At 44.6% G+C, this 12741-nt stretch overlaps 1 protein-coding gene across 3 annotated transcripts in view; it reads right to left on the bottom strand.

Annotated features, from left to right (window-relative positions):
* The window catches only part of ints13 (integrator complex subunit 13), an 85735-nt gene that overhangs the window by 57669 nt on the left and 15325 nt on the right, over nt 1-12741 (bottom strand). For 2 of the 3 annotated variants that reach the window (XM_070897663.1, XM_070897664.1), the window contains exons 5-7: nt 12203-12283; nt 9646-9736; nt 3532-3660 (exon numbers count right to left, since the gene is read on the bottom strand). In XM_070897663.1, coding sequence (XP_070753764.1) covers nt 3532-3660; nt 9646-9736; nt 12203-12283 — 301 coding nt within the window. The remainder of the gene's footprint in view (nt 1-3531; nt 3661-9645; nt 9737-12202; nt 12284-12741) is intronic. The other variant, XM_070897665.1, reaches the window with a different exon arrangement.

Here is a 12741-nt window from a genome sequence, read left to right as displayed (position 1 = left end):
TAGGGCGGTCTTTGGTCAGGGACTCCCAGGTGTCAGTGGGGATGTTGCACTTTATCAGGGAGGCTTTGAGGGTGTCCTTGTAAAGTTTCCTCTGCCCGCCTTTGGCTCATTTGCCGTGGACGAGTTCAGAGTAGAGCGCTTGCTTTGGGAGTCTCGTGTCTGGCATGCAAACTATGTGGCCTGCCCAGCGGAGCTGATCAAGTGTGGTCAGTGCTTCAATGCTGGGGATGTTGGCCTGGACGAGGACGTTAATGTTTGTGCGTCTGTCCTCCCAGGGGATTTGCAGGATCTTGTGGAGACATCGCTGGTGGTATTTCTCCAGCGACTTGAGGTGTCTACTGTCATGGTCCACGTCTCTGAGCCATAAAGGAGGACGGGTATTACTACAGCCCTGTAGACCATGCACAACAAGCCTGAACAGCAGCATCTTGTGTTAGCTCAGTATGTGAATAGGTATAAATAATATGTTCCTCATCTTTAGCCGCAAGACCACCAACACGTTAGTTTTATATGCCACTGCAAAATTCAGATGGCTCACAGGGGATTTTCAAGAACAGTACTGGAGTAAAATTTCACTGTGTTATGTTAATATAAATGCCAAATTGATATTTGGGGTATTAGATGATGCAAGAGTTTAAAATTGCTAAAGCACTTTGCAACTTTCAATATGCACGTTCTATAATTTTGCTGCAGAATCAACTATCGTTCCTCAGCTGAAAGATTGTCAGGACTTTGAAAAGGAGACATTATATGATGGACAGCCATCCAACGCATAATGTACATACAAAGGCTAAAACAATTTAAGTTTTAATTTCCCCCCCACAGAGCACTGGACTTGATCTGGTTTGTGTACAAGTGATAACATAGCCATTAAGATTTGAAAATAATTTCTAGTTTTGTTTCTCACAATATTAGTTCTCAATCTCCATTACTGTGGTTCTATATTGTTGCAGGATTGACACAAGTATTGATGGAGGAGCCCATTTGGTCCATCCAGTTTATTTTTCTACAGAAACCTAATGAATCCCCAATTTAGCACCTGCCTTTAAAATGGCTCCAGAGTTTCTTCCTCCTGTACTTTATCCAGAAGGCCATTCCAGGCATGAATCACTCGGCTGAAGTGATTCCCGACACCAGTTCTGAACTTCCCTTTTACCCAGGAGTATCTGTGCCTTTATCCTGCACTTGTGGTTTAACTTTAATACTGCTCCCGATTAACTTTTACTATTTGTAACTTGTTTTTCCTGGGTGTCGCTGGGAAGGCTGGCATTTATTGCCCCTCTCTAGTTGCTCGGAGAACATGGTGATGGGCCGCCATCTTCAACAGTCCGTGCTGGTCGCAGGTTGATACAACGGAGTGACATGTTAAGCCACTTCAGAGGGCAGTCAAGAGTTAACCACGTTGGTGTGGGACTGGAATCATATATAGGCCAGATCGGGTAAAGACAGCGTGTTTCCATCCCTGAAGGACACTGATGTTGGGTCTTTACAACAATCCAACAGCTTCACACTCGCGTTTTACCGATATCGGCTTTTAATATCCAGATTTTTAAAACTGAATTAAATTCTTAAATTGTCATGGCGGGATTTGAACTGAAGTTCCCTGGATTAGTACCAACACTGTAACCTCCACCTGACACTAAGGATTTGCCTCATAGTCGTTTTCCGCACCATACCTGTGGACCTAGATGGTCAGTGATCAAAGCTGAACACAGACCCCACAACGTGTCCTTCCAACGCACCGCGCGGTTTCAGAATGACTGCTTCAGACTCCAGACTCAGATGCGGCAGCATTGCTTGGCTTTGTTAGTATACTCAGTCATTGTAGAACAACAAAGCTAACTCTACTGCCCACCGTCATTCCCAGGTCTCTCTCACTCCTCTCCTCGTTAGCTCAACACCATTCATTTAAATAAATGTGTCAATGTGCAATCCCCTGCACTTATCTGCACTGAATTTCATCTGCCATATTTTTGCATACTTGCAAATTACGCCCAGATCTTTCTGCAGCACCACAGCAGCCTCATCAGGACATTTAGGGGCCGAAATTGCCCCGCGCTTAGCGATTCGTTTTGCACCAGCGCCAAAGCCAGTGAGGATTTGCTCTCTTTTGGAGAAAAAATAGTGGGGACAGTAACCATGTGTTCTGGTGGCATGCTACTCACAGCACCACGGCGCTGATGAGGTCAGCTTATCGGGGCGCGTCATATCACCGCATCGCTGCTGCAATCGAAGCAGCACCTTCAGTGCCGCCCGCTGGGAGGGTGTCGGCCGAGCCAGCGGTCGCCATTGTTGGGCCGACTGAAAAGTCGGCCGACACAAAAAGATGGCGACCGCCACCGCAGCTTCTCGCACTGGGAAAATTTACCCCATGGGGCGCAAAGGGGTTGGCGCGCACGGCGATTAAGTTACCAGGGCACAGCGCAAACTCCTTCTCACCCGCTGAACCCCGGGGGTAATTCTGGAGATGAAAAGTCTTCAGTGTCCCCTTATCGCCGGCATTAACTGGCCCTGCGCAAAGGGGCAATTTCGGCCCCTTCGTATCATTTGCAAACTTAAAAAAACTGCATCAAGCTCTTGAATTCTGACAGTTTATGTAGCATAGAAATATTTATCAAGATTTCAAATTTACTTTTAAATGCATTAATCTGTGTTATTCATTAACTTGACCCTTCCTTTTAGGACAGCATGATGGTGATGTGCAGATCATCAATTCTAGTTTCCCTTTACCACTCTTAAAACGACGTATTTTGATTAGATTACTGTGCCACCTTGTGGCAACATTGCACCAGTTAGCTCGACGGCACAATTCAACCGAATCTGGGAGTACCGGCACAACATGATGCAGTAAAACCTTCACTACAATCTCATTGTACTCAGAATAGTACAGTTAAAAACCCTTGAACCGTATAAAAGCTAATTTTCACTGGTAAAATACTACTTTGAAAAACACAATGTATAAATATTTTACGCTTATTTTAAAAACATTTCCGTAAAGCACTTTTTTCCAATCAGTGTGTAGAAAGCGTTCCAACAATACACAAATTGCAGCAGGTACATTATCATTGCATGCCACACAAATACTATACAGGGCAGATACATTAAAACACATACAATGGAAAGAACAATACGGATGTAAGGGAGCAATATTTATGACAGTATCATACAAAGGGTCATAAGGTAATGTTACTACAAGAGCAGACAGTTTGAGAGTGACTGCAAAATTGAAACGGAAAACTATTAAAACAAAAAAAAAAAGATTATATTGCACACCGCCATGTGTTACATGCAATATAACCGACTGATCAGTTTTCGTGATCGTATGTTCTATTTTAAATTCAAATTTCAAATTTACTAACCTGTTCACTGACACTGAATGTGGGCTAGCAAACAGAAATATGATGTGGAGAGAAAATAATTTGAAAATTACTTTGAAAAATGTTAATTTTCACAAACTGAAAATAAGAAATAAAAAACAATTAGATGCTGCACTCTACTTAAAAAAAAACTCATTTGAGGGATTAGACCCACCTTCATGGGTATGTTAGTAATAGTAGTGCAGGCAAGGTCAAAGTGCTGCTGGACAAGCGTGGTGAGTTTTGCAGGCAGCTGCCTTCCTGCACGGACACTGTGCACTTCGCTCGTTAGAACCAAAGAGATCTGTGGGAAACAACATGGACACGGGACGATGACATGTTTCATTAGACACCAATGTTATATTAGTGCTAAATTAACATGGTTACTACAAAACACACATTTGGTATATACACCACTTTTTCATTTAAGGCACAACATAGATAATTTGTACTAAACATCGAACGTTTTTAAAAAAAAAAGTATTTTAGGCTGGAAGTTTAATTGGGAGTAATTTTATAACAACTTGCATTTATTTAGCGCCTTTAACATAGTAAAACGTCCCAAAGCGATTCACAGGAGCGTGGTCAGACACAAAGTGACACTGAGCCAAAGGATGAGCTATTAGGACAAGCGACCAAAAGCTTGGTCGAAGAGGTAGGGTTTAAGGAGCATCTCAAGTTGAAAGAGGTGGAGAGGTTTATGGAGGGAATTCCAGAGCCTAGGGCTTAGGTTTTAAACTATCAAATTAGTCATTCATTACACATCACGCTGGAATTTTATTTCATAGAAGGGAACATCAGGAGGTGTATAATGGCCAGTTCAATATCACCCAAAATTAAAATCACCACCATTATTTTTAAAGCACTCCCATAAACACCTCAAACTTGGCAGAAAAAGTAGTTCCAGTTCTCCAGGGAAACCATCTTGCTGCAAGTGCAGTTCTGTGGTACGACCACATCTTGAATGCTACATTGGCACAGGGACGAATGGCCTTCTTCCGTGCTGCAAGACTCATAGGGCCCAAGTTTCCACACGATAGAAAAAAGGGCGACCCTCCGAGCTAGGCACCCGTTTTTCACGCCTAAAACGGCGCCTAAAAAAAAAAAATCGCGATTCTGGAGCGTTCTGCAGCTCCTTGTCTGCCTGGCGCGGCGCCCAGGGGGGCGGAGCCTACACTCGCACCGATTTTGTAAGTGGGAGGGGCGCGGGTACTATTTAAATTAGTTTTTTTCCAGCCGGCAACGCTGCGCGTGCCTGTTTAAGCGTTCGCGCATGCGCAGTGAAAAAAACATTGGCACTTGGCCATTTTTGTAGTTCTTTTCGCTGCTTAATTTTTGAACACTTTTTTAATAAAAGCACATTGCCATCAGCACATCAGCACTTGCAGCCTTCTCACTGTCTCCTCCCCCGCGGGAAGAACGGGCGCCTCCCCCCCCCGCGGGAAGAACGGGCGCCTCCTCCTCCTCCCCCTCCCCGCGGGAAGAACGGGCGCCTCAGGCTGACTGCAGAATTCTCCGTGGCTGAAGCACTTTCACACAGGTAGGAAGATGGTTTATTTAATCTTTTCTTTGCTTATAAATGTTTATTCCGGTTGGATTTATTTGTATACTATTTGTAGAAGTATAAATAAGGATTTATTGTAGAATTTAATGACTTCCCTTCCCCCTACCTCATTCTGGACACCTAATTTGTAACCTGCGCCTGATTTTTTAATGTGTAGAACAGGTTTTTTCAGTTCTACAAAAATCTTCACTTGCTCCATTCTAGCTTAGTTTGGAGTACGTTTTCACTGTGGAAACTTTCAAATCAGGCGTCAGTGGCCGGACACGCCCCCTTTTGAAGAAAAAATTCTGTTCCAAAGTAGAACTGTTCTACCTGACGAGAACTGCAGAAAAAAAAATGTGGAGAATTGCGATTTCTAAGATAGTCCGTTCTCCACCAGTTGCTCCTAAAAATCAGGCGCAAATCATGTGGAAACTTGGGCCCTATAAGTGCATTTTTTGTGACAAGTGAAGGGCAGGGGGTGGAAGAGAGGTTTTTGTTCAAATGAGTCTCATTTTGGGAACCAATTCACACAAAATGATAGAAATTCAATGGGAACCGCTTTACCACTGAAAAATGTATTTGCCCAAACCAGTGTATTTTATCAAAAAGAACAGGAAATTTTAGTATTGTCATTTTTAATGTGTCTATTAGAATCATAGGGCCCAAACCTGGATGCCCGTTTTTCGCGCCACAAAATGCGCTTAAAAAAAAACTTAGATTCTCCGCCTCCCTGCTGGTCCTCTTGAGTCGGGCGCGGCGCAGCACGAGCTGTGGGGGGCGGAGCTAGGTCCCTGCGTTGAAAACAGTGCCGGGACCTCTGCACATGCGCGCTACAGTGGGCGCACATGTGCAGTAGCTCCAGGTGCCCAAAACTGTGTGGGAGGGACCCGAAGCACGCAGCCCCTAGCCCTGGCTGAATGGCCTCACTGGGGCTGCGTGCATAAGACTGCCTCCCATGCCCAGCTCCTGCTTCCTCCATCCCGACTCGACTCCTGCTCCCCCGCCCCCCCCCCCCCCCGCCCACACCGGACCCGACCCCCCCGGACTGGACGTGACCCGCGCTCACCCACCCCCCCCACCTGACCTGACCTCCCTCTCCCCGACCCGAACCGACCTCCCTCTTTTCCCCCCCCCCCGGACCCGACCCCGACACAGACTCCCGCTTCCCCCGCCCGCCCCCGGACATGACCCGACCCGCGCTCCCCACCCCACCCCCCCCACCCGACCTCCCTCTCCCTCTCCCTCTCTCCCTCCCTCCCTCCCCACCCGCCCCCCGACCTGACCTCCCTCCCTCTCCCCTCCCTCCCCCCCCCGACCCGAACCAACCCGATCGCCCTCCTCCCCCCCCCCCACCCGACCCCGACCCGACCCAACGCCACCTACCTGTGAATCTGGTGCTGGGGACGGGCCCTGCCCGAAGTCTTCAGCCCGGCCCGGCCAGCCTCCCCCTGCACCCCCCTTCTCCTTTCCTTTCCCCTTCTCCCTTCCCCTTCCCCTTCTCCCCATCCCTCCCCCCCCTCGCTGTCAGAAACACAGACACTGACAGACAGAGAGCGAGAGACACAGACAGACAGACAGAGACACACTGGGGTGGGGGGGGAGGGGGGGTGGCATCCCAGCACGCTGTTGGAGGGCTTCCGGTGTTGCAGTCGGTAAGTAGAAAATGTTTTATTTATTGATTTAAAAAAATATATTTATTAATTTTTTTTGATTGATTTATTGGTTGGTTTATTGATGTTTTTATCATTTATTATTGATGATGGCTCTTTATTTGTAAAACTGAAGTGTTTAATGTTTGTAAACTTCCCTTTAAGCACCCCCTCCCCCCATTCCCTACGCCTGATTTTCGAAAGTGTAGACAAGGTTTTTTCGAGCGTACAAAAATCTTCACTTACTCCATTCTAAGTTAGTTTGGAGTAAGTTTTCACTGCCGAAACTTTGAAAACAGGCGTAAGTGGCCGGACACGCCCCCTTTTGAAAAAAAAATTCTGTTCCAAAGTGAAACTGTTCAACTGACTAGAACTGGAGCAAACTAAATGCCGAGAATTTGAATTTCTAAGATACTCCGTTCTACACCAGTTGCAAAATCAGGAGCAACTGAGGCCGAAACTTGGGCCCATAGAATGGTTACAGCAAGGAAGGTAGCCATTCAGCCCGTCGAGCCCGTGGCGGCTCTCTGCAAGAGCACCTCAGCCCCACTCCCACTCCCCCGCCCTTTCCCCATAACCTTGCAAATTATTTTCCTTCAGGTACTTATCCAACTCACTTTTGAAAGTTGTGATTGAGTCTGCCTCCACCACCCTCTCAGGCCGTGAATTCCAGATCCTAACCACTCGCTGTGTAAAAACATTTTTTCTTATGTAGCCTTTGGTTCCTCTGCCAATCACCTTAAATCTGTTTCCTCTAGTTCTCGACCCTTCCGCCAATGGGAACAGATTCCCTATCTACGCTGTCCAGACCCCTCATGATTTTGAACAGCTCTATCAAATCTTCTCCCAATCTTCTTTGCTCCAAGGAGAACAACCCCAGCTTCTCCAGTCTATCCACGTAACTGAAGTCCCTCATCCCTGGAATCATTCTCGTAAATCTTATCTGCTCCCTCTCTAAGGCCTTCACATCCTTCCTAAAGTGCGGTGCCCAGAATTAGATACAATTCTGCAGTATTCAAGTTCACCATAATATCCACGCTTTTGTACTCTATAGCTCTATTCATGAAGCCTAGGATCCCATAAGTCTTTTTAATTGCTTTCTCAACCTGACTGGTCACCTTCAACGATTTGTGCACATATACCCCAAGGTGTCTGTTCCTGCACTCCTTTAGGCTTGAACCCTTTAGTTTATATTTACTCTCCTTATTCTTTCGACCAAAATATATCACTTCGCACTTTTCTGCGTTAAATTTCATCTGCCACGTGTCCGCCCATTCCACCAGCCTGTGTATGTCCTCTTGAAGTCGATCACTATACTTCCAAGTTTTGCGTCATCTGCAAATTTTGGAATTGTACCCTATACACCCACATCCAAGTCATTAATATATATGAAGAAAAGCAGTGATCCTAGTACCGACTCTGGGGAACACCACTGTTTACCTTCCTCCAGTCCGAAAAACAACCGTTCCCCACTACTCTGTTTCCTGTCACTGAGCCAGTTTCATATCCATGCTGCCACTGTCTTTTTATTCCATGGGCTTCAACTTTGCTATTATGTGGCATTGCCCTAAACAACCCTCTGTTACCTCATCAAAAAACTCGATCAAGTTGGTTAAACAGAATTTGCCTTTAACAAATCCATGCTGACTTTCCTTAATTAATCCACACTTATCCAAGTGACTTAATTTTGTCGCTGATTATTGTTTCTAAAAGCTTCCCTACTACCAAGGTTAATCTATAGTTTCTGGGTTTATCGTTATACCTTTTTTTGAACAAGGGTGTAACATTTGCAATTCTCCGGTCCTCTGGTACTACCCCTGTTTCTAGGGAGGATTGGAAGATTACGGCCAGTTTTTCCACAATTTCTTCCTTCACTTCCCTCAGTGCCCTAGGATGCATCTCATCCAGTCCTGGTGACTTATCTACTTTAAGTACAGCTAACCTTTCGAGTACCTCGTCTTTATTGATTTTTATCCCATCCAGTATTTCCTCTACCTCACCTTCACTACGTCTTCTTCCTTGGTGAAGACAGATGCAAAGTAATCATTTAGTACCTCAGCCATACCCTCTGCCGCGATGCGTAGATCTCCATTTTGGTCCCTAATCGGCCCCACCCCTCCTCTTACTATTTATGTGCCTATAGACGACTTTTGGATTATCTTTTACGTTGGCTGTCATTCTATTCTCATACCCTCTCTTGGCCCCCCCTTATTTTTTATTTCCAACAAAAATGCAAGATCAGGTAATACGAAACAAAGAATGTTGCAAAGCTCAATTTCAGAGTCATTTAGTGTTTGCACAAATCATGTGAATAAAACAGATTTGCAAATGCACAGACTGAACTTGTTTGGCGTTATACTGCTGCATGTTGAACAAGAGCAAACAACTAGTTAAGGACTCCCAATTTCAGCTCCTTTAATTTTAAGCCGCTTTCAGGTTATCAGTTCCTCCTTTCGAGGAGTAAGATTCAGACTGCCGTTCCATTACGCCGGCGGACTGAGATGGGCGGCCACTGAGTGCCGTTCACAGCCAGGAATGGCTGAGTTTTGTCACACACTGTGAATCACAATCCAGCAACCAGGTCAGAGGTCTGTGCGAACCTGCTTACGCACACGCACTCCCAGCTAGACGACTTAAACCATTTTGTGAACAGGAGCTCCTGCTTTCTCAGAACATTGAAACAAAACTCTGCTTTACTTTGACAAGAATGTGACGGGCCACTTTTTTTCCATGCAGTGTCATACGAACAATGACGGACAGGTAAAGACCATCTGGTCTATCGAGCCTGTCCCACACAATTGCGATACCCCGTGTATCACAACATATACTCTCCACCCCACCCGAAACCACCACGCTCAAGTGGCCTGAAACACCTTCCCCCAAGCTGGTCTCACACTGCTACATTTTACAGTCCAATGCAGAAGTGACTTATACTGTCCTTTGTGTATCATTAATGTACGAGTCCCTTTGCAATGCTTCACAGCAATGCAGAAGTGACGATTTGTACAACTCATGTCCCATCAGTCCAGAGTTTAAAATTACGTTAAATTGCAATGGTGTGTTGTGTTCCAAATCTACAGAAAATAGAACTCACATCTTTCTTTGGACGATCTGAAACCAGGCTGTCTTCACCCACTGTGTAGGTGTGAATTAAGACCAGTTCACAATGTTGGATTTGCATCAAGCTGAAAGGAAACAACAGACATTTAGCAAACCATCTGCTGTTTAAAGAAAATGCCATACTTGTCTCATTTTACATAAGAACATAAGAATTAGGAACAGGAATAGGCCATCTAGCCCCTCGAGCCTGCTCCGCCATTCAAAAAGATCATGGCTGATCTGGCTGTGGACTCAGCTCCACTTACCCACCCGCTCCCCATAACCCTTAATTCCCTTATTGGTTAAAAATCTATCTATCTGTGATTTGAATATATTCAATGAGCTAGCCTCAACTGCTTCCTTGGGCAGAGAATTCCACAGATTCACAACCCTCTGGGAGAAGAAATTCCTTCGCAACTCGGTTTTAAATTGGTTCCCCCGTATTTTGAGGCTGTGACTAGTTCTAGTCTTCCTGACCAGTGAAAACAACCTCTCTGCCTCTATCTTGTCTATCCCTTTCATTATTTTAAATGTTTCTATAAGATCAACCCTCATCCTTCTGAACTCCAACGAGTAAAGACCCAGTCTACTCAATCTGTCATCATAAGGTAACCCCCTCATCTGCGGAATCAGCCTAGTTAATCGTCTCTGTACCCCGTCCAAAGCTAATATATCCTTCCTTCCTTAAGTAAGGTGACCAAAACTGCACGCAGTACTCCAGGTGCGGCCTCACCAATACCCTGTACAGTTGCAGCAGGACCTCCCTGCTTTTGTACTCCATCCCTCTCGCAATGAAGGCCAACATTCCATTCGCCTTCCTGATTACCTGCTGCACCTGCAAACTAACTTTTTGGGATTCATGCACAAGGACGAGAGGTGGGCACCGGAGGGACTGGAGTGCATCATCACGCCCGGCAACCAAATTTTAATTTGATTTTACGTTTTTAAGTTTAATTTGTTTTAATTGCCGGTGCTTTTAGTGTCCCCCTTCCCTTTTATAGGGGGCACTGGGGAAAAATTGTGATTTTAGTGCCAAAAAAAAACACAAAAAAAAAACACAAAAAAGGGGGAAAAAAAAAAAAAGGGCCTTGTAAATGTCTGGAGTGTCACCCAGGTCGGGTGGCACCGTTTAATGTTTTATGTTTTCACAGATAAACTCAAAAGAGTTTCATGCACAAGGACGAGAGGTGGGCACCGGAGGGACTGGAGTGCATCATCACGCCCGGCAACCAAATTTTAATTTGATTTTGCGTTTTAAAGTTTAATTTGTTTTAATTGCCGGTGCTTTTAGTGTCCTCCTCCCCTTTTATAGGGGGCACTGGAAAAAATTTGATGTTAGCGCCCCAAAAAAAAAAAAAAAAGGGGGCCTTGTAAATGTCTGGTGTGTCATCCAGGTCGGGTGGCACGGATAAATGTTTTATGTTTTGCAGGTAGACTCAAAGAGTTTCATGCACAAGGACCCCCAGGTCCCTCTGCACCACAGCATGTTGTAATTTCTCCCCATTCAAATAATATTCCCTTTTACTGTTTTTTTTTCCCCCCCCAAGGTGGATGACCTCACATTTTCCAACATTGTATTCCATCTGCCAAACCTTAGCCCATTCGCTTAACCTATCTAAATCTCTTTGCAGCCTCTCTCTGTCCTCTACACAACCCATTTTCCCACTAATCTTAGTGTCATCTGCAAATGTTGTTACACTACACTCTGTCCCCTCTTCCAGATCATCTATGTATATTGTAAACAGTTGTGGTCCCAGCACCGATCCCTGTGGCACACCACTAACCACCGATTTCCAACCCGAAAAGGACCCATTTATCCCGACTCTCTGCTTTCTGTTAGCCAGCCAATTCTCGATCCATGCTAATACATTTCCTCTGACTCCGCGTACCTTTATCTTCTGCAGTAACCTTTTGTGTGGCACCTTATCGAAGGCCTTTTGGAAATCTAAATACACCACATCCATCGGTACACCTCTATCCACCATGCTCGTTATATCCTCAAAGAATTCCAGTAAATTAGTTAAACATGATTTCCCCTTCATGAATCCATGTTGCGTCTGCTTGATTGCACTATTCCTATCTAGATGTCCCGCTATTTCTTCCTTAATGATAGCTTCAAGCATTTCAAATCTAGTCACTGTAAGCTGGTAGGTTGTCCAACATCTCACTGAGATAATAAGAAGCCGTCTGGCATATTTGTTCTTCAGCTTTGATAAATAAGAATTAAACGTTTTAAAAACAAGTCCTTTCACTTCAACAGAAAATATTCCATGCTAAGTAGTTAAGTAGGATGAAGATCTTTAAGTAGACCTTGCATTGCAATAGAATATTTTTCTGTTCTCTCAGTCCACCTTCTGACAAGCTTGGGAATACTTTTAAGCAGCCAAGTAAGAAAAGTGGTCACTGAAACTGTTCTCATGTCATTCAAGGTGGGACAATTGGCCCATGATACCAATCAAAAGTGGCGCAACACTCAAAGAACCATTTTTTAAACACAACGGATAGATATGAATAAAGTTTTAAAAAAGTACATTCGCTAAATTGAAACTTACTTATCAGAACTAGCTGCTAACTTGTTGTGTTCATGGATTGTCTCTTGGACGCAGTCTTCTAACATTCGCACATGGCTGTCACTGCAAGCCGCATTATAAACAAAGAGAAATAGAAGTGAATCAGAACAAACTTGGCAAAAGCAGTACCTAGTTCACAGTAGAGAGAGATTGCTAAAAGACTTAGATTAATATAGCGCTTTTCACAACCACCGGACGTCTCATGGCGCTTTACAGCCAATGGAATACTCTTGGAGTGTAGTCACTGTTAGAATGTGGGAATGCTAATGTAAAAATCACTAACTAAAAGCTTAAAGCAGCCTCATCAATCATCAGAGTCTGGTCCATTATCAGCAATACATTCCAGGTACAAGAAACAATACCATGGTAAAAGCTATTTTATTATTACATTATTGAACACTGATCCAAAGATGTTCAGGTTTTGATCAACAGAGTTGTCTCTTTAATAGCATCAGTTACAGGTCAGTCCTGCATCCCTCAAAATGACGTTGATAGCAGTTTGCATTTATGCAGTGCCTTTA

Source organism: Pristiophorus japonicus, chromosome 13, assembly GCF_044704955.1.
Source record: "Pristiophorus japonicus isolate sPriJap1 chromosome 13, sPriJap1.hap1, whole genome shotgun sequence".
Taxonomy (NCBI): domain Eukaryota; kingdom Metazoa; phylum Chordata; class Chondrichthyes; family Pristiophoridae; genus Pristiophorus; species Pristiophorus japonicus.
Note: the sequence above shows the minus strand (reverse complement) of the source record. Positions and strands in the feature narration are given on the sequence as shown.